General features: G+C 39.3%; 1 protein-coding gene across 3 annotated transcripts in view; it reads left to right on the top strand.

The window, feature by feature from the left end:
- Window positions 1-807: 807 nt before the first annotated feature.
- The window catches only part of ptpn18 (protein tyrosine phosphatase non-receptor type 18), a 101128-nt gene continuing 80506 nt past the window's right edge, over window positions 808-21429 (top strand). For 2 of the 3 annotated variants that reach the window (XR_013130578.1, XM_077004077.1), the window contains exons 1-6: window positions 808-1131; window positions 4150-4258; window positions 4985-5061; window positions 5292-5387; window positions 5530-5568; window positions 5658-5726. Coding sequence is in view for 1 of the 3 variants with exons in the window: in XM_077004077.1 (XP_076860192.1) it covers window positions 1039-1131; window positions 4150-4258; window positions 4985-5061; window positions 5292-5387; window positions 5530-5568; window positions 5658-5726 (483 nt within the window). In the remaining 2 variants the exon portion in view is untranslated. Of the gene's footprint in view, window positions 1132-4149; window positions 4263-4984; window positions 5062-5291; window positions 5388-5529; window positions 5569-5657; window positions 5727-21429 lie in introns of those variants that run through there. The other variant, XR_013130579.1, reaches the window with a different exon arrangement.

Below are 21429 nucleotides of genomic sequence, written 5' to 3'. Positions count from 1 at the left end.
TAATTATCTTGATTAATTAATTTCCTTTTGTGTATAGCTGACGATAATCGCAATTACTGGAGTTCAAACAGCCAGTTATTGAGGCCAGACTCATGTTATGTCTTGTCAAATGATAATTGGTTAAACTTATAATGTGGTTGGAGTGAAGAAACCGGATTATGGTTCTTTTTTCAAACCGAGTGCTGTGCAATTTATAATGGCAGTTCTCTTTAAAAAGGTGAAATGTTTAGATAGAGATCGTATAGATCGTATAGCAGAAAAGTTTTAAATCAGTAACATTTATTCCAGCGAAAGTCCACCGATTTGGAATGAAGTAGGCTATTCCACGTTTGAATATTTTATTAATATTAATAATATTAATAACTAATATTAATACATTATTTTATTATTTTCACCGATGCCAAACATTTTGTACCTATCCGTAGTGCTTTATTTGGTGAAGCCTATACCAATTTTGACAGGAAGGTTGGGATTGGATATTCTGTAATAAAGTGCCTTCTCTGGTATAAGGTGGAGACATGTTAGTTCACGAACCTACACGAGGGCAAAAAAAACAGATGCATGTTGGAACTTGCTGGTCATATTGGCTCACTGTTCCGAAACACTCCATGGGTACCATGAAATCAACCTAAAATGACAGAATATTGGGGGCACGGTCTTGCTTTGGTAAACGAGCAAGTGTAGGTTATAAAGCTACTGTAAGGTGCACAGGTGCTGCTGTAAGGTGTTACCTGCTCTCTGGGCGGGACCAGGCCAGAGGGCGTGGCCAATATTTGATTGTAGTCTAAAAACATAAAGCGGCTCAGTCGTTGTCTGCACGAGCGCACGGGAACTTCCCACAACTGGTGCTGCTGGTGCTACTGGTGCTGCTCTAACGAGCTGAAGACAGCTGACGTTCGCGAGGCTCGCGCACAGGTGCCAAGCCTTAACCTGGCGATGCTTTAAAATATGACACTAGACCAGTTTTACATCGAATAGGTAGGAGCAGTTTGCGTCATTTTTTTTGCTAAGCAGTAAAGAAACTTCTTTCCTAAAACCATGGAAGCACATCTTGTGAAGTTCGTTGAGCGAGTGCGGTGTCTGTCTGAGAGAAACGGCGATGGGGAGAGTGTCATCTCATCCGAGTACGCTGTGAGTACTTACTGCGCTTTCCTTTGGCACAATCAAACAAACTTCCCAAAAGCAAATACAGACACAAAAATTATTCAAATGTCGAACTTCTGAAATAGTTTGCGTTTGATAGTGGCCGTTCACACTGGCCGTTAAATTCGTAGTGATGTGGAATATATAATATTTTACGTTAGTGGGGTTTCAGCGCAGACTTTTTTTACATTGACTGTTTAAACAGGAAAACAACATGATTGTGGTCTTAGAAAGCTGCGAAGTCGCCGTTTAAAATTTCTCCTAAACACAAAGTATGTATTTTTAGGACACAAGTCATAGGTCTGTTTGACAAAAGCCTTCAGTTAGCTAGATAACTTTAGTCAGAAAGGAACCCTCTTACACGAGTCTGTCCTGTGTTATTATCGACCTAGTAACCGAGAGAGGGAGAGATCTCTTCGAGGAAGCTGTCTAAAACAGTACTGTGTTTTACAGGCCTCAGAAACAACGATAACTGAGAGTTTTGAGGTTTACAGAACTCTTCCAAAAGCTGAATCGTTTCCTGGGAGCTATAACTCAGTACTGTCTCACGCAGTGGTTCCTTATTATCAGTTGATTATTAACTTAGAACAGTGCTCTGAAGCAGAATTTAGTGTATCTGATACAGTGCCTAACATTTGGTTATGAAATAAACTGTGATGACAGGTGTTTTGAATATGGTAATAGATGTGTTTAGAAGAACAGAATTTGCATACAGCAGGTAAGCAGGATGGTCCTGACTTTCCTAGGGTATTGATCAAGATATTTCTCAGCTTGGAAACACCTCTGTCTGAGTGCAGAAGTTAATGCTTCAGCAAGTCCTCCAGCGGCAGGGCTCTGATCACAGTACCCTGGAGAACCAAACATCTTTACATGAGGTCAGGAGAACTGAGGGTATGGTGGAGTTATAATGCCACGTAATGCAGTGCAGTTTATGACTAACATACCAAAGTTACATGCATACAAGACACATTGCGTTTTATCTGCCATCAAACGTGATGTTCGGTGTCACCGTTTGTGAGTCAGTACATGTTCAGGTCATGGTGTTTAGTTCAAAATGAAAACACCAACGTTCACTGTATGCTGAGCTGTTCTCCTTTTGTACCAAGGAAGTAGGAAAGATTATGTGGCTTTCATAATGACATCGATGACCTTGATGTAGTAGTGTTCATGCCTTAGCATCTTTATGTCAATGCTTTGAAGTGTTAATCTTTATGGCACTGCTTTGAAGGCCTTGGTGATGCAGAGTTTCAGGTGCTGGATTTGGAACACTGGGCTGATCTGTGGTGTCCCGGGTCGGGTCGGGCTAGGCTGTACCGTGCTGGGCCTGGGGCTGCATATGTGTGTGCTGCTATGTTGGTGACTTTTGGTGGGCTTGTCGGTCTGCTTTTTTTGGTCGGATGCATGCTTGTTCTCAGCAGAACCAGGCTGCAACCTTTGCACATACAAAACAGAGCCTGTTTGACACACGCTTCGTGTGTCTCTATTTGACGGGTTTCCCAAAAGTGCTCGGTGCAAGTCAGCTTTAGATTTCAGAGGCTTATATATTCACACACCCCCATCATATATTCATCTTCCTGTGGCTGGTATCTATTCCTATTTGCGTATGTGTCACACAACCAAATTAACAACTCTGCAAACAACAGGGTGGCCCACGCATTGATAGCATAGCTGTCACTTTAATCTATGCACGCTGGAACATATGAGACCTTCCTACCCGAAAAGGAACAACCATTGAAAGTGAGAGAGGGCAGGAACCTTCATGTTCTGTCATTGGTAACATCGGTTAGTAAGAGCTGAGTAAAGGAGTGTGAGAACAGCAGCATGTTTGTAGAGGATGGTGTCATGACCTGTTCTAGCCTCCAGCATCTGGACACAAGAAGCATTACAGCTAAACATGAAAACATCTCTGTGCAGCGCCTGGCTGTGCCTTGGGGTACAAAAATGTAACACGCTGAAAGTTGTCATACGGTATCAAGTGTTTAGCTGTCAATCACATTTATCCCAGCTTTCAGTCTGCAGCCGAGGTTTAATCTATGTCACATAAAGACGAGTGCATGCCTCATTAAACTGAAATGCCATTGACGTATTGCCTCATAGAATCTTAATTATTCCCCCACTAAGGGTGTACTGGTAATTGTACCATTCAGCATAGCATTAGATTATAATTACATCCCTTTAAACAGTTTTGTTTACTTTGCACTAGAATTAAGTCTAGTCTTTGTATGTTTGATTTTGTTACTTTGTTTTTGTCACTTAATTTGCATTCTTAACTACTAAATTGTATTTTTGATTTTGTCTGTAAGAATAAATCCCCACCTTGTGCTCAGATCTGGAACTGAACTGAGGTTAGGGGTGGCTATGTGTGTATGTGTACAGAGAGAGAGAAAGAGAGAGAGAGAGAGATAGAGAGAGAGAGAGAGAGAGTGTGTACACTTAAATTTGCTTCTAAGACAGTTGATTACCTATGTTATATGATTTTTGCTCCAAAACAACCTATACAGTATAACATTTAAATAATTATAATAATTAAATTTTAAATGAAATTTTATTGCCTCCTCAAAAAATGTATACATTTTGCACCTCATCCTACAAATTTGCATGTGGTTTGCTTTATATCAACAATATTGTTTGTGGAAGCTTCATTCTTATATTAATATCCTGTATAGTAGTGGTGGTTTTACCATCTTTAAACTATGGCAGTCTGTATATTGCATTGATCTACATCATGATTGATGACCTCACCCACACCCATAACTGTGTGTGTGTGTGTGTGTGTGTGTGTGTGTGTTGGCTGAACAGCTTGCAAATCAGTATCTTTTGTTTTGTTTTTTATTTACTAAGCTGTGCTCCATAAATTGATAAATTGATATCTCTGTGACTCAAAACCAGACCGCTAAATGACCACCTTTGTTCACATGGCTGATTCAATGTTGATGATTCTCTTTGCTGCTCTGTGCTGACTGTGAACGACAGCTTTGCTTACGTGCAGTATTCTGTGTTCTGCAGAGGATTCGTCAGCAGAACGGGCACATGAAACAAACGTACGGCCTGACCACCGAGGCGGGAGGTGTCAAAGAAAATGTGAAGAAAAACCGCTACAAGGACATCCTGCCCTGTATGTAAGCATGATGTTGGTGGAGATGGAGAAGAAATCTCCTCGTTTGGGGCTTTGAGCTGGTGGTCTGAGATACTGTGGGGTGAAGCCCACAGAGGAGGTCAAACAGGCTCCCCCTCTAGCATGAAAGTGAAGCAGGTTGCTTAAAACATCCAGATGTTTTCAAACTGGTTGTCTTTACTTGTCATACATGGCATCAGTATTTATCATGCAGAAATCTGTCAGGTCTAGTAAACACAGTGTGTTTACATATACATGCAACAGGGACACCGATTTGAGAATCAGAATTTCTTATTTGTTTTTAAGTTAACAATGTTAACTTAAAAACACTTTAACACTTTAAACTTGGACACTTAACACCGTTTTTAATCTCTATTTTTGTGCTCTGCCACTTTGTCCATTTGCAATAATAACACTCGTGCATTACAGACTAATTTTATCTATCATAAAGAGATCACTGTGAACTGCTTATTACTGTCATGCTACAGCTGTGTGTTTTTTAAGTTATGATACTGTTATTATTATTATCATTCTCTTTAATCTTAAGTTTGTATAGTGTATTTTGTTTTTGATTGTACTGGAGTCGCTGCAATATGTGAATTTCCCACCGGGATTAAATAAACTTCTATCTATCTATCTATCTATGTAAATGTGCCAGAATGGTCTTCCTGAGTGAACACTGTGTTGAAGGACATGTACTATAACTTTGCTAACTTTTCTTCTCAGATGACCAGAGCCGCGTCATTCTGAGTCCAACGATGCCTGACCATAACTCCGATTACATTAATGCTAACTTTGTCAAGGTACTGCTTGGAAACAAGCCATTCGTGATGATATACATCATATATTACAGCGACTTTACTATAGAGTAATTGAGAATTGAGTAATATTTGGTATATACAATATTTTGGAATATACAGAAGACATGCTCATATAACATCAAACACAGCAAAATACTGAAATACTTTAATTAAATTGTTAGTTACAACATTTAATTTAATGCAGTATTACATGTTAATAACTTGTCCACAAGGGGGCAATCAAGAGCAGGACGTACATCGCCACTCAAGGCCCCTTGAGTAACACAGTGGTGGATTTCTGGCGTATGATTTGGCAATATAATGTCCAGGTAAAATTCATTTGGAAATCTTGATTTCGGCACATTATTGATATGATATTTATATAAATAGTGTACAAATTATACTTATTCTGATTACTTATACTTATTCTGATACTTACTATTTTTTTACTTTTTTTATGACCTTGAGCAGGTCATAATCATGGCATGTAAGGAGATAGAGATGGGAAAGGTATTACTGTCTTCTGTTTGTTTGAGTTTTTTTAACCAAATAATTATGGTCTAATTCCCTAAATGATGATCCACTGATTCCACTTGCAGAAAAAGTGTGAGGTGTACTGGGCATCTTCTGGTGAATCGTCTGTCTTTGGTCCCTTCACTGTCTCCACAGTAAGAGCTTCTATGTCCAAATGCCCATGAGTAGTACATCTCTGTTACTGAGACTGAGGCAAGGGTGTTTGGTGATGAGTGTTGAGTGTGGCGAAGGTGATAAGTGTTGTGTGTGGCAATGGTGATGAGTGTTGTGTGTGGCGATGGTGATGAGTGTTGTGTGTGGCGATGGTGATGAGTGTTGTGTGTGGCGATGGTAAAGAGTGTTGTGTGTGGCGAGGGTGATGAGTGTTGTGTGTGGCGAGGGTGATGAGTGTTGAGTGTGGCGATGGTGATGAGTGTTGTGTGTGGCGAGGGTGATGAGTGTTGTGTGTGGCGAGGGTGATGAGTGTTGTGTGTGGCGAGGGTGATGAGTGTTGTGTGTGGCGATGGTAAAGAGTGTTGTGTGTGGAGAGGGTGATGAGTGTTGAGTGTGGCGAGGGTGATGAGTGTTGTGTGTGGCGAGGGTGATGAGTGTTGTGTGTGGCGATGGTGATGAGTGTTGTGTGTGGCGAGGGTGATGAGTGTTGTGTGTGGCGATGGTGATGAGTGTTGAGTGTGGCGAGGGTGATGAGTGTTGTGTGTGACGATGGTGATGAGTGTTGAGTGTGGCGAGGGTGATGAGTAGGGTTGCAACGGTATGAGATTTTCACGGTATGATAACCGTCTCAGAAAATACCGCGGTATCACGGTTATCACGGTATCACAGTTAGTTTGTATATTATTAAAAGATACACTGACCCTTAAAGAAATTACAAGTTTTTTTTGTTCAATTAACTATTTATTGTAGAAACCTGGAACTATTGTATACAAAATGTCTCCTTTAAAAAAATAAGCTGTACACATGTTTAAATAAATACTGCAAAATTAGATAAACCTAAATCATGGATTTCAGTACAATTATTAGGGTTCACACACGTAGTGTGGGAAACCTATTGTAATTGCTGAGATTTTTCTTATTAGGGTTCACACACGTAGTGTGGGAAACCTATTGTAATTGTCGGGTTTTTTCTTCTTATTAGGGTTCACACACGTAGTGTGGGAAACCTATTGTAATTGCTGAGATTTTTCTTATTATTAGGGTTCACACACGTAGTGTGGGAAACCTATTGTAATTGTCGGGTTTTTTCTTCTTATTAGGGTTCACACACGTAGTGTGGGAAACCTATTGTAATTGTCGGGTTTTTTCTTCTTATTAGGGTTCACACACATAGTGTGGGAAACCTATTGTAATTGCTAGAATTTTTCTTCTTTTTAGGGTTCACACACACAGTGTGGGAAACCTATTGTTATTGTCGGGTTTTTTCTTTCTTTCTTTCTTTCTTTCTTTCTTATTATTATTTTTCTACTGATAAAACGCATACTGCAGCCTAGACCGTAAGGCCCAGGGAGACCAAACTTGGCAGGATGGTGTAGTCTCTTTGCGAGACCGTGCTAAAGCACAGAGACCCACATTGGCCTGATGGTGGCGCTATAGCGCACCATTTTGCGTTTTGGTCCATATCTCCCAAACCGTAGGGCCTAGAAACAAAATTCCACTTCTGATGGATTCCTTGGCTCAAGGCAAACAAAAAAGCCTCAAGAACCATTAAGCTCCGCCTACTTAGATTTTTTGCTAATTTGCATAATATGCAAAACCTACTTTTTTATACTAGTCCCTGGTTTTTTATCGGATCACCACAACCTTGGTGTCAAAATATTCAGGAGAATCTCATTATCAAAGTTGCTTAAAAACATTTTGAGATTTGCATATAGTCTGGCTGTCACATGTCAATCAATAGCTCCGAGGCGTGGCCAAATTTACTTAAACAGCCATATCTCAGCAACGCTTTGACCGATCTTCATAAAATTTTAACAGTTGTTAGGGCACATGACTCCGAGGTCACAGGTCAAAGCTGGCCACGATTGTCCAATAGGGGGCGCTATAACATGGGAAAAACTGTTTCTCAGAAACCATTAGTCACATCAAGCCAAAACTTTACAGGCATCATCAGGGGCCCAAGTGATATCAAGACACACAATGATGACATCATCACTCAAAAAACATGGCCGCCATGAGCCAATAATTTTTTTTTTGAATTAATTGGCCATTTGACAGACTTACCATTGGCCAAACAACATGAAACCTCACCAGTGTGCATATCTCAGGACTATGTGTCTTGCTGTGCAGTTTTGAAACATTTGGCCACTAGGTGGCGCTATTTGTGAAAATCATGCATAACTCCTCCAAATTTTCACTTAGGAACATGCAACTTGTTTATTTTTATTCCTTGCAGTAGACCTGACAACTTTGCAATTACAAGTCCTATTAAAAAATGCATACTTTTGTCACATTCATCAATTGTTTGAAAATAGCTATTTACAAACTAGTCATAGGAATTTGATCCAATTATGGAAAAATTGCTATAAGCATAATCAGTAGACTCTGTAGGTAAAAAGTGATTAAAAGAATTTTGGATTTTTATTTTTCTGATTGGTCCATTTACCCATTATATCATTGTGGCCATGCCATTTATGACCTATATTGCTATAACTCATAAACCATGTATGCAATCAACTCCCAATTTGAATGGCTTTTATATCCTGAAGTCCTTGTGAGGTATGCCAAGTTTGGTTCAAATTGGCCTGTCGGGGGCGCTACAGTACCCAAAAACCTAAGAAAACATAAAAACTCATGCTGCAATCTTGTTATGCAGAATACAGACAATTAATTGGTCTTGTATGATCCAGATCAATAAGTTCTATAACATTGCAATTACATCTTATAACAAAAAGTGCACTGCCTGACCGGAAATGAACCTTTTAATTCACCAAAATGTCATTGCATTACTGAGATTAATGAGATATCAGTATGGTAGTACTTGGGCTCCATCTAGTGGCCAAACACCGAAACTGACTGAAAACTATTGCTCACATGAAATACCACACAAACACACACAAAGCTGATCTCAGCATGTGATTTAGTTCTGTGATCTGACTCAATTTCCCAATACACATTATTTTGATCCTTTTGGGCCTTTAGTGCCCCAATTGAACCTTTTTTTGCACATTAATTTATTTGTGCTTTTTTTCCCACTCAAACAGCTTCTTTTCACATTTAGGGTCTAAAGGACCTTTTGGGCCTCTGCCTATTGAGGCCAAGAGGCCTATTCGTGTGTGAACCCGCCAATTGCCGCTTGCGGCTATATTTATTAGGGTTCACACACGTAGTGTGGGAAACCTATTGTAATTGCTGAGATTTTTCTTATTATTATTATTTTTCCCCCTGTAAAACGCATACTGCAGCCTAAACCGTAAGGCCCAGAAAGACCAAACTTGGCACCAAGGTGCAGCAGGTGTGCAATGAGAGAAATAGAGACAGGGACCCACATTGGCCTGATGGTGGCGCTATAGCGCACCATTTTGCGTTTTGGTCCATATCTCCCAAACCGTAGGGCCTAGAAACAAAATTCCACTTCTGATGGATTCCTTGGCTCAAGCCAAACAAAAAAGCCTCAAGAACCATTAAGCTCCGCCTACTTAGATTTTTTGCTAATTTGCATAATATGCAAAACCTACTTTTTTATACTAGTCCCTGGTTTTTTATCGGATCACCACATCCTTGGTGTCAAAATATTCAGGAGAATCTCATTATCAAAGTTGCTTAAAAACATTTTGAGATTTGCAAATAGTCTGGCTGTCACATGTCAATCAATAGCTCCGAGGCGTGGCCAAATTTACTTAAACAGCCATATCTCAGGAACGCTTTGACCGATCTTCATAAAATTTTAACAGTTGTTAGGGCACATGACCCCGAGGTCACAGGTCAAAGCTGGCCACGATTGTCCAATAGGGGGCGCTATAACATGGGAAAAACTGTTTCTCAGAAACCATTAGTCACATCAAGCCAAAACTTTACAGTCGTCATCAGGGCCCCAAGTGATATCAAGACACACAATGATGACATCATCACTCAAAAAACATGGCCGCCATGAGCCAATTAATTTTTATTTGAATTAATTGGCCATTTGACAGACTTACCATTGGCCAAACAACATGAAACCTCACCACTGTGCATATCCCAGGACTATGTGTCATGCTGTGCAGTTTTGAAACATTTGGCCACTAGGTGGCGCTATTTGTGAAAATCATGCATAACTCCTCCAAATTTTCACTTAGGAACATGCAACTTGTTTCTTTTTATTCCTTGCAGTAGACCTGACAACTTTGCAATTACAAGTCCTATTAAAAAATGCATACTTTTGTCACATTCATCAATTGTTTGAAAATAGCTATTTACAAACTAGTCATAGGAATTTGATCCAATTATGGCAAAATTGCTATGAGCATAATCAGTAGACTCTGTAGGTAAAAAGTGATTAAAAAAATTTTGGATTTTTATTTTTCTGATTGGTCCATTTTCCCATTATATCATTGTGGCCATGCCATATATGACCTATATTGCTATAACTCATAAACCATGTATGCAATCAACTCCCAATTTGAAAGGCTTTTATATCCTGAAGTCCTTGTGAGGCATGCCAAGTTTGGTTCAAATTGGCCTGTCGGGGGCGCTACAGTACCCAAAAAACTAAGAAAACATAAAAACTCATGCTGCAATCTTGTTATGCAGAATACAGACAAGTAATTGGTCTTGTATGATCCAGATCAATAAGTTATATAACATTGCAATTGCATCTTATAACAAAAAGTGCACTGCCTGACCAGAAATGAACCTTTTAATTCACCAAAATGTCATATTGCATTACTGAGATTAATGAGATATCAGTATGGTAGTACTTGGGCTCCATCTAGTGGCCATACATTGAAACGAACTGAAAACTATTTCTCACATGAAATACCACACAAACACACACAAAGCTGATCTCAGCATGTGATTTAGTTCTGTGATTTGAATCATTTTGCCAATACACATTATTTTGATCCTTTTGGGCCTTTAGTGCCCCAATTGAACATTTTTTTGCACATTGATTTATTTGTGCATTTTTTCCACTCAAACAGCTTCTTTTGGGTCTAAAGGACCTATTGGGTCTATTGCCTATTGAAGCCAAGTGGCCTATTCGTGTGTGAACCCGCCAATTGCCGCTTGCGGCTATATTTTCTTCTTATTATTATTTTTCTACTGATAAAACGCATACTGCAGCCTAGACCGTAAGGCCCAGAGACACCAAACATTGCAGATTGGTGGAGTCTCTTTGCGGGACCATGCTAAAGTACAGAGACCCACATTGGCCTGATGGTGGCGCTATAGCGCAGCATTTTGCGTTTTGGTCCATATCTCCCACGCCGTAGGTCCTAGAAACAAAATTCCACTTCAGGTGAATTCCTTGGCTCTAGACAAACAAAAAAGCCTCAAGAACCATTAAGCTCCGCCTACTTAGATTTTTTGCTAATTTGCATAATATGCAAAACCTACTTTTTTATACTAGTCCCTGGTTTTTCATCTGATCACCACAATCTTGGTGTCAAAATATTCACAAGAATCTCATTATCAAGGAATATCAACAAAACTGTGACATTGGTATACAGTCTGGTTGTCACATGTCAATCAATAGCTCTGAGGCGTGGCCAAATTTACTTCAGCAGCTATATCTCAGCAATGCTTTGACCAATCTTCATGGAAATTTATCAGTTGTTAGGGCACATGACTCAGAGGTCACAGGTCAAAGCTGGCCCAGATTGTCCAATAGGGGGCGCTATAACATGGGAAAAACTGTTTCTCAGAAACCATTAGTCACATCAAGCCAAGACTTTACAGGCATCATCAGGGGCCCAAGTGGTATCAAGGCACACAATGATGACATCATTACTCAAAAAACATGGCCGCCATGAGCTAATAAATTTTACTTTGAATTAATTGGCCATTTGACAAACTTACCATAGGTACATACACATGAAACTGACATGGTATGTTCATGTACACACCCTCTAAGACATACTCATGTTAGAAGGGAATTGCACCACTAGGTGGCGCTATACTAGAAAATCCAGAATTTCTCCTACATATTTTCACTTATCAAGAAATGCTTGCACTCATATGATTGTATGCAGAATTCCTAGCAACTTTCTAATTACATGTGCTTTGCAAAAATGTACCACTTTTTCACTATTATCAAATATATATAACTTGTCATTTTCATACTAGTCCTAGCATTTTAACTCCATCACCTTTAAATCACACCTTGTAATACTCAGCAGACTCTGAAATGCTAAGATTAGGGAGAAAATCCTAAGGTTTTCACAAATTAATATTTTTCATATGCATCACAATGCTACCATTGTAACACATCAAATTCACAGTTCAATAACTACGCCATAGTATGTCTGATTGTTATGAAAATTGACATCCACATTCACATGACCATTGATGTGCTGTTTGCCAAGTTTGAACCAAATCCGTCCACAAACAGCTCTACAGTGAATATTTTCATTTTCCATACTGAGCTGTGCAGGGAGAAGACGAGAACTGCTCAGCCCACACGCACGTGCCATTCTCGCACACGCTGCCCCCTCCTCCACTCCCCCATCCTTCTAACATTTTACAACCCTTGGGCTCTCCCTCCTCCCTCTCTCTCTTTCACATGCACTCACAAAAACAAAGGCCTCTCTGGCCTATAGGTTTTACATACACACTAATTCTAGCCATTACTACCAATTACCCAGTGACTAATATACAGATATTTAGCTTCTTTTTTCCACACCCTCACACATGACTTCCTATATGCTTCATATATACATTTCTCTAGCCATTAACTGATATTTAGCTTCATTTTTCCATCCACACTCTCAACTCATGCCCTCTATACATCCTGAAATGACATAAGAGAGGACAGAGATATGTAATTCACATTTCACACACAACCTCTATATAACTGCATGCTTTACTTATCATCAAAGTCTTGTTAGATGCACATTCCTAGTGGCCTCCCTACTATGGGCACAACAGTGATAACATGTCAGAGTAGGGATGAGAACATCATGAACAGGCAAAGATAAGAATATTTGTGTTATTTTATTGTATAGTAAGCCATCACTCTGGTTTGTTTGAGATTCACATGTGACAGATTTTGTCAGCTGAATGAAAAGGGTTAAAGAGTGGGGTTTACATGTGGGGCATTAACAAGAGCTCTCCTGCTGCTATGTTCACAACTTCTGACAAATTCAGCCAAAGGTATATTTATTTGACTAGGCCCCTGGGTCAGTGTGTCAGTGCTTTTAACCTCATCTCAGCATTTGATTTAGTTGTATGGTCTGAATCATTTTGCTAATATCTTCCACACTGTATGGCCTAGAAACAAAATTCTACTTCAGCTGTATTCCTTTGCTCAAGCCAACCAAAAAAGCCTCAAGAAGCCCTTACTGCATACATGAAAAAACACACAAACACACACATACAAAGCTAATCACAGCATTTGATTAACTTCTATGATCTGAATCATTTTGCCATTACATTTTGTTTTGATCTTTTGGGCCTTTATTGCCCCAGTTGAATAATTTTTTGCAAATTACTTGATCTGTCCATTTTTTGGACTGAAGTAGCTTCATATCACTTGTTAGGGTTCACACACATAGTGTGGGAAACCTATTGTTATTGCTCGGATTTTTCTTTCTTATTATTATTATTATTATTTTTCTCCGCATAAAACGCATACTGCAGCCTAGACCGTAAGGCCCAGGGAGACCAAACTTGGCAGACTGGTGTAGTCTGTTTGCGGGACCGTGCTAAAGTACAGAGACCCACATTGGCCTGATGGTGGCGCTATAGCGCAGCATTTTGCGTTTTGGTCCATATCTCCCACCCCGTAGGTCCTAGAAACAAAATTCCACTTCAGGTGCATTCCTTGGCTCCAGACAAACAAAAAAGCCTCAAGAACCATTAAGCTCCGCCTACTTAGATTTTTTGCTAATTTGCATAATATGCAAAACCTACTTTTTTATACTAGTCCCTGGTTTTTCATCGGATTTGTTCAATCTTGGTGTCAAAATATTCAGAAGAATCTCATTATCAATAAATTTGAACAAAATTGTTACATTTGCATACAGTGTCGTTGTGACATGTCAATCAATAGCTCTGAGGCGTGGCCAAATTCACTTCAGCAGCTATATCTCAGCAATGCTTTGACCTATCTTTATGAAAATGTATCAGTTGTTAGGGCACATGACTCAGAGGTCACAGGTCAAAGCTGGCCACGATTGTCCAATAGGGGGCGCTATAACATGGGGAAATTTGTTTCTCAGAAACCATTAGTCACATCAAGCCCAAACTTTACAGGCATCATCAGGGGCCCAAGTAGTATCAAGGCACACAATGATGACCTCATCACTCAAAAAACATGGCCGCCATGAGCCAATTAATTTTTATTTGAATTAATTGGCCATTTGACAGACTTACCATTGGCCAATCAACATGAAACCTCATCACTGTGCATATCCCAGGACTATGTGTCATACTGTGCAGTGTTGAAACATTTGGCCACTAGGTGGCGCTATTTGTGAAAATCATGCATAACTCCTCCAAATTTTCACTTAGGAACATGCAACTTGTTTCTTTTTATACCTTGCAGTAGACCTGACAACTTTGCAATTACAAGTCCTATTAAAAAATGCATACTTTTGTCACATTCATCAATTGTTTGAAAATAGCTCTTTAAGAACTAGTCCTAGGAATTTGATCCAATGATGGCAAAAGTGGCATAGGCATAATCTGTAGACACTGTAGTTAACTAAATAAGGAAAAAATGTTGCATTTTTATTTGTCTGATTGGTCAATTTTTCCATTATATCCTTCTGGCCATGCCATAAATGACCTTTATTGCTATAACTCATAAACCATGTAAGTGATCAACTCCCAATTTGAAAGGCTTTTATACACTGAGGTCCTTGTGAGGTAGGCCAAGTTTGGTTCAAATTGGCCTGTCGGAGGCGCTACAGTACCCAAAAACCTGAGAAATCATAAAAACTCACGCAGCAATCTTGTTATGCAGAATACAGACAAGTAATGGGGCTTGTATGATTCAGATCAATGAGATCTATAACATTGCAATTACATCTCATAACAAAAAGTGCACTGCCTGACCAGAAATGAACCTTTTAATTCTCCAAAATGTCATTGCATTACTGAGATTAATGAGATATCAGTATCATAGTACTTGGGCTCCATCTAGTGGCCAAACACCGAAACTGACTGAAAACAATTGCTCACATGAAACACCACACAAACGCACACAAAGCTGATCTCAGCATGTGATTTAGTTCTGTGATCTGAATCATTTTGCCAATACACATTATTTTGATCCTTTTGGGCCTTTAGTGCCTCAGTTGAATTGAATGTTTTGTCACATTGATTTACTTATGCATTTTTTCCACTCAAACAGCTTCTATTCACTTTTGGGTCTAAATGACCTATTGGGCTTCTTTTTGCCTATTGAGGCCAAGAGGCCAATTTGTTGGTCTAAAAGACCCTTTGGGCTTTTTTGCCTTTTTTTGTGTGAACCCGCCAATCGCCGCTTGCGGCTATATTTATTATTATTTTTCTCCGCATAAAACGCATACTGCAGCCTAGACCGTAAGGCCCAGAGACACCAAACTTGGCAGAATGGTGTAGTCTCTTTGCGAGACCGTGCTAAATCACAGAGACCCACATTGGCCTGATGGTGGCGCTATAGCGCACCATTTTGCGTTTTGGTCCATATCTCCCAAACCGTAGGGCCTAGAAACAAAATTCCACTTCTGATGGATTCCTTGGCTCAAGCCAAACAAAAAAGCCTCAAGAACCATTAAGCTCCGCCTACTTAGATTTTTTGCTAATTTGCATAATATGCAAAACCTACTTTTTCCTACTACTCCTTGGTTTTTCATCGGATCACCACAACCTTGGTGTCAAAATATTCAGGAGAATCTCATTATCAATGTTGCTTAAAAACATTTTGAGATTTGCATACAGTCTGGTTGTCACATGTCAATCAATAGATCCAAGGCGTGGCCAAATTTACTTAAACAGCCATATCTCAGCAACGCTTTGACGGATCTTCATAAAATTTTAACAGTTGTTAGGGCACATGACTCCGAGGTCATAGGTCAAAGCTGGCCACGATTGTCCAATAGGGGGCGCTATAACATGGGAAAAACTGTTTCTCAGAAACCATTAGTCACATCAAGCCAAAACTTTACAGGCATCATCAGGGGCCCAAGGGATATCAAGACACACAATGATGACATCATCACTCAAAAAACATGGCCGCCATGAGCCAATTAATTTTTATTTGAATTAATTGGCCATTTGACAGACTTACCATTGGCCAAACAACATGAAACCTCACCACTGTGCATATCTCAGGACTATGTGTCATGCTGTGCAGTTTTAAAACGTTTGGCCACTAGGTGGCGCTATTTGTGAAAATCATGCATAACTCCTCCAAATTTTCACTTAGGAACATGCAACTTGTTTCGTTTTATTCCTTGCAGTAGACCTGACAACTTTGCAATTACAAGTCCTGTTAAAAAATGCATACTTTTGTCACATTCATCAATTGTTTGAAAATAGCTCTTTAGAAACTAGTCATAGGAATTTGATCCAATTATGGCAAAATTGCTATGAGCATAATCAGTAGACTCTGTAGGTAAAAAGTGATTAAAAAAATTTTGGATTTTTATTTTTCTGATTGGTTTATTTTCCCATTATATCATTGTGGCCATGCCATATATGACCTATATTGCTATAACTCATGAACCATGTATGCAATCAACTCCCAATTTGAAAGGCTTTTATATCCTGAAGTCCTTGTGAGGCATGCCAAGTTTTGTTCAAATTGGCCTGTCGGGGGCGCTACAGTACCCAAAAACCTAAGAAAACATAAAAACTCATGCTGCAATCTTGTTATGCAGAATACAGACAAGTAATTGGTCTTGTATGATCCAGATCAATAAGTTCTATAACATTGCAATTGCATCTTATAACAAAAAGTGCACTGCCTGACCAGAAATGAACCTTTTAATTCACCAAAATGTCATATTGCATTACTGAGATTAATGAGATATCAGTATGGTAGTACTTGGGCTCCATCTAGTGGCCATACATTGAAACGGACTGAAAACTATTGCTCACATGAAACACCACACAAACACACACAAAGCTGATCTCAGCATGTGATTTAGTTCTGTGATCTGAATCATTTTGCCAATACACATTATTTTGATCCTTTTTGGCCTTTAGTGCCTCAACTGAATCTTTTTTTTTACATAAAGTACACAGCCTGACCAGAAATGAACCTTTTAATTCACCAAAATGTCATATTGCATTACTGAGATTAATGAGATATCAGTATGGTAGTACTTCGCCTCCATCTAGTGCCCATATTCCGGAACTGACTAAAAACTATTACATCAAACACCACACAAACACACACAAAGCTGATCTCAGCATGTGATTTAGTTCTGTGATCTGACTCAATTTCCCAATACACAATATTTTGATCCTTTTGGGCCTTTAGTGCCCCAATTGAACCTTTTTTTGCACATTGATTTATTTGTGCATTTTTTCCACTCAAACAGCTTCTTTTCACATTTAGGGTCTAAAGGACCTTTTGGGCCTCTGCCTATTGAGGCCAAGAGGCCTATTCGTGTGTGAACCCGCCAATTGCCGCTTGCGGCTATTTTTAGGGTTCACACACGTAGTGTGGGAAACCTATTGTAATTGCTGAGATTTTTCTTATTATTATTATTTTTCCCCCTGTAAAACGCATACTGCAGCCTAAACCGTAAGGCCCAGAAAGACCAAACTTGGCACCAAGGTGCAGCAGGTGTGCAATGAGAGAAATAGAGACAGGGACCCACATTGGCCTGATGGTGGCGCTATAGCGCACCATTTTGCGTTTTGGTCCATATCTCCCAAACCGTAGGGCCTAGAAACAAAATTCCACTTCTGATGGATTCCTTGGCTCAAGCCAAACAAAAAAGCCTCAAGAACCATTAAGCTCCGCCTACTTAGATTTTTTGCTAATTTGCATAATATGCAAAACCTACTTTTTTATACTAGTCCCTGGTTTTTTATCGGATCACCACATCCTTGGTGTCAAAATATTCAGGAGAATCTCATTATCAAAGTTGCTTAAAAACATTTTGAGATTTGCATATAGTCTGGCTGTCACATGTCAATCAATAGCTCCGAGGCGTGGCCAAATTTACTTAAACAGCCATATCTCAGGAACGCTTTGACCGATCTTCATAAAATTTTAACAGTTGTTAGGGCACATGACTCCGAGGTCACAGGTCAAAGCTGGCCACGATTGTCCAATAGGGGGCGCTATAACATGGGAAAAACTGTTTCTCAGAAACCATTAGTCACATCAAGCCAAAACTTTACAGGCATCATCAGGGCCCCAAGTGATATCAAGACACACAATGATGACATCATCACTCAAAAAACATGGCCGCCATGAGCCAATTAATTTTTATTTGAATTAATTGGCCATTTGACAAACTTACCATTGGCCAAACAACATCAAACCTCACCACTTTGCATATCTCAGGACTATGTGTCATGCTGTGCAGTTTTGAAACATTTGGCCACTAGTTGGCGCTATTTGTGAAAATCATGCATAACTCCTCCAAATTTTCACTTAGGAACATGCAACTTGTTTCTTTTTATTCCTTGCAGTAGACCTGACAACTTTGCAATTACAAGTCCTATTAAAAAATGCATACTTTTGTCACATTCATCTATTGTTTGAAAATAGCTATTTACAAACTAGTCATAGGAATTTGATCCAATTATGGAAAAATTGCTATGAGCATAATCAGTAGACTCTGTAGGTAAAAACTGAGTAAAAAAATGTTGGATTTTTATTTTTCTGATTGGTCCATTTTCCCATTATATCATTGTGGCCATGCCATATATGACCTATATTGCTATAACTCATAAACCATGTATGCAATCAATTCCCAATTTGAAAGGCTTTTATATCCTGAAGTCCTTGTGAGGTATGCTAAGTTTGGTTCAAATTGGCCTGTCGGGGGCGCTACAGTACCCAAAAACCTAAGAAAACATAAAAACTCATGCTGCAATCTTGTTATGCAGAATACAGACAAGTAATTGGTCTTGTATGATCCAGATCAATAAGTTCTATAACATTGCAATTGCATCTTATAACAAAAAGTGCACTGCCTGACCAGAAATGAACCTTTTAATTCACCAAAATGTCATATTGCATTACTGAGATTAATGAGATATCAGTATGGTAGTACTTGGGCTCCATCTAGTGGCCAAACATCGGAACGGACTGAAAACTATTTCTCACATGAAATACCACACAAACACACACACAAAGCTGATCTCAGCATGTGATTTAGTTCTGTGATTTGAATCATTTTGCCAATACAAATTATTTTGATCCTTTTGGGCCTTTAGAGCCCCAATTGAACATTTTTTTGCACATTGATTTATTTGTGCATTTTTTCCACTCAAACAGCTTCTTTTGGGTCTAAAGGACCTATTGGGTCTATTGCCTATTGAAGCCAAGTGGCCTATTCGTGTGTGAACCCGCCAATTGCCGCTTGCGGCTATATTTATTATTATTTTTCTACTGATAAAACGCATACTGCAGCCTAGACCGTAAGGCCCAGGGAGACCAAACTTGGCAGGATGGTGTAGTCTCTTTGCGAGACCGTGCTAAAGCACAGAGACCCACATTGGCCTGATGGTGGCGCTATAGCGCACCATTTTGCGTTTTGGTCGATATCTCCCAAACCGTAGGGCCTAGAAACAAAATTCCACTTCTGATGGATTCCTTGGCTCAAGCCAAACAAAAAAGCCTCAAGAACCATTAAGCTCCGCCTACTTAGATTTTTTGCTAATTTGCATAATATGCAAAACCTACTTTTTTATACTAGTCCCTGGTTTTTCATCGGATCACCACAACCTTGGTGTCAAAATATTCAGGAGAATCTCATTATCAATGTTGCTTAAAAACATTTTGAGATTTGCATACAGTCTGGTTGTCACATGTCAATCAATAGCTCCAAGGCGTGGCCAAATTTACTTAAACAGCCATATCTCAGCAACGCTTTGACGGATCTTCATAAAATTTTAACAGTTGTTAGGGCACATGACTCCGAGGTCATAGGTCAAAGCTGGCCACGATTGTCCAATAGGGGGCGCTATAACATGGGAAAAACTGTTTCTCAGAAACCATTAGTCACATCAAGCCAAAACTTTACAGGCATCATCAGGGGCCAAAGTGATATCAAGACACACAATGATGACATCATCACTCAAAAAACATGGCCGCCATGAGCCAATTAATTTTTATTTGAAATAATTGGCCATTTGACAGACTTACCATTGGCCAAACAACATGAAACCTCACCACTGTGCATATCTCAGGACTATGTGTCATGCTGTGCAGTTTTAAAACATATGGCCACTAGGTGGCGCTATTTGTGAAAATCATGCATAACTCCTCCAAATTTTCACTTAGGAACATGCAACTTGTTTCTTTTTATTCCTTGCAGTAGACCTGACAACTTTGCAATTACAAGTCCTATTAAAAAATGCATACTTTTGTCACATTCATCTATTGTTTGAAAATAGCTATTTACAAACTAGTCATAGGAATTTGATCCAATTATGGAAAAATTGCTATGAGCATAATCAGTAGACTCTGTAGGTAAAAACTGAGTAAAAAAATGTTGGATTTTTATTTTTCTGATTGGTCCATTTTCCCATTATATCATTGTGGCCATGCCATATATGACCTATATTGCTATAACTCATAAACCATGTATGCAATCAATTCCCAATTTGAAAGGCTTTTATATCCTGAAGTCCTTGTGAGGTACGCCAAGTTTGGTTCAAATTGGCCTGTCGGGGGCGCTACAGTACCCAAAAACCTAAGAAAACATAAAAACTCATGCTGCAATCTTGTTATGCAGAATACAGACAAGTAATTGGTCTTGTATTGTCCAGATCAATAAGTTCTATAACATTGCAATTGCATCTTATAACAAAAAGTGCACTGCCTGACCAGAAATGAACCTTTTAATTCACCAAAATGTCATATTGCATTACTGAGATTAATGAGATATCAGTATGGTAGTACTTGGGCTCCATCTAGTGGCCAAACATCGGAACGGACTGAAAACTATTTCTCACATGAAATACCACACAAACACACACACAAAGCTGATCTCAGCATGTGATTTAGTTCTGTGATTTGAATCATTTTGCCAATACACATTATTTTGATCCTTTTTGGGCCTTTAGTGCCCCAATTGAACATTTTTTAGCACATTGATTTATTTGTGCATTTTTTCCACTCAAACAGCTTCTTTTGGGTCTAAAGGACCTATTGGGTCTATTGCCTATTGAAGCCAAGTGGCCTATTTAGGGTTCACACACGTAGTGTGGGAAACCTATTGTAATTGCTCGAATTTTTCTTCTTTTTTTTTCTTCTTATTATTATTATTATTTTTCTCCGCATAAAACGCATACTGCAGCCTAAACCGTAAGGCCCAGGGAGACCAAACTTGGCAGACTGGTGTAGTCTGTTTGCGGGACCGTGCTAAAGTACAGAGACCCACATTGGCCTGATGGTGGCGCTATAGCGCAGCATTTTGCGTTTTGGTCCATATCTCCCACCCCGTAGGTCGTAGAAACAAAATTCCACTTCAGGTGTATTCCTTGGCTCCAGACAAACAAAAAAGCCTCAAGAACCATTAAGCTCCGCCT

Source organism: Brachyhypopomus gauderio, chromosome 4 (assembly GCF_052324685.1).
Source record: "Brachyhypopomus gauderio isolate BG-103 chromosome 4, BGAUD_0.2, whole genome shotgun sequence".
Lineage (NCBI taxonomy): Eukaryota > Metazoa > Chordata > Actinopteri > Gymnotiformes > Hypopomidae > Brachyhypopomus > Brachyhypopomus gauderio.
Note: the sequence above shows the minus strand (reverse complement) of the source record. Positions and strands in the feature narration are given on the sequence as shown.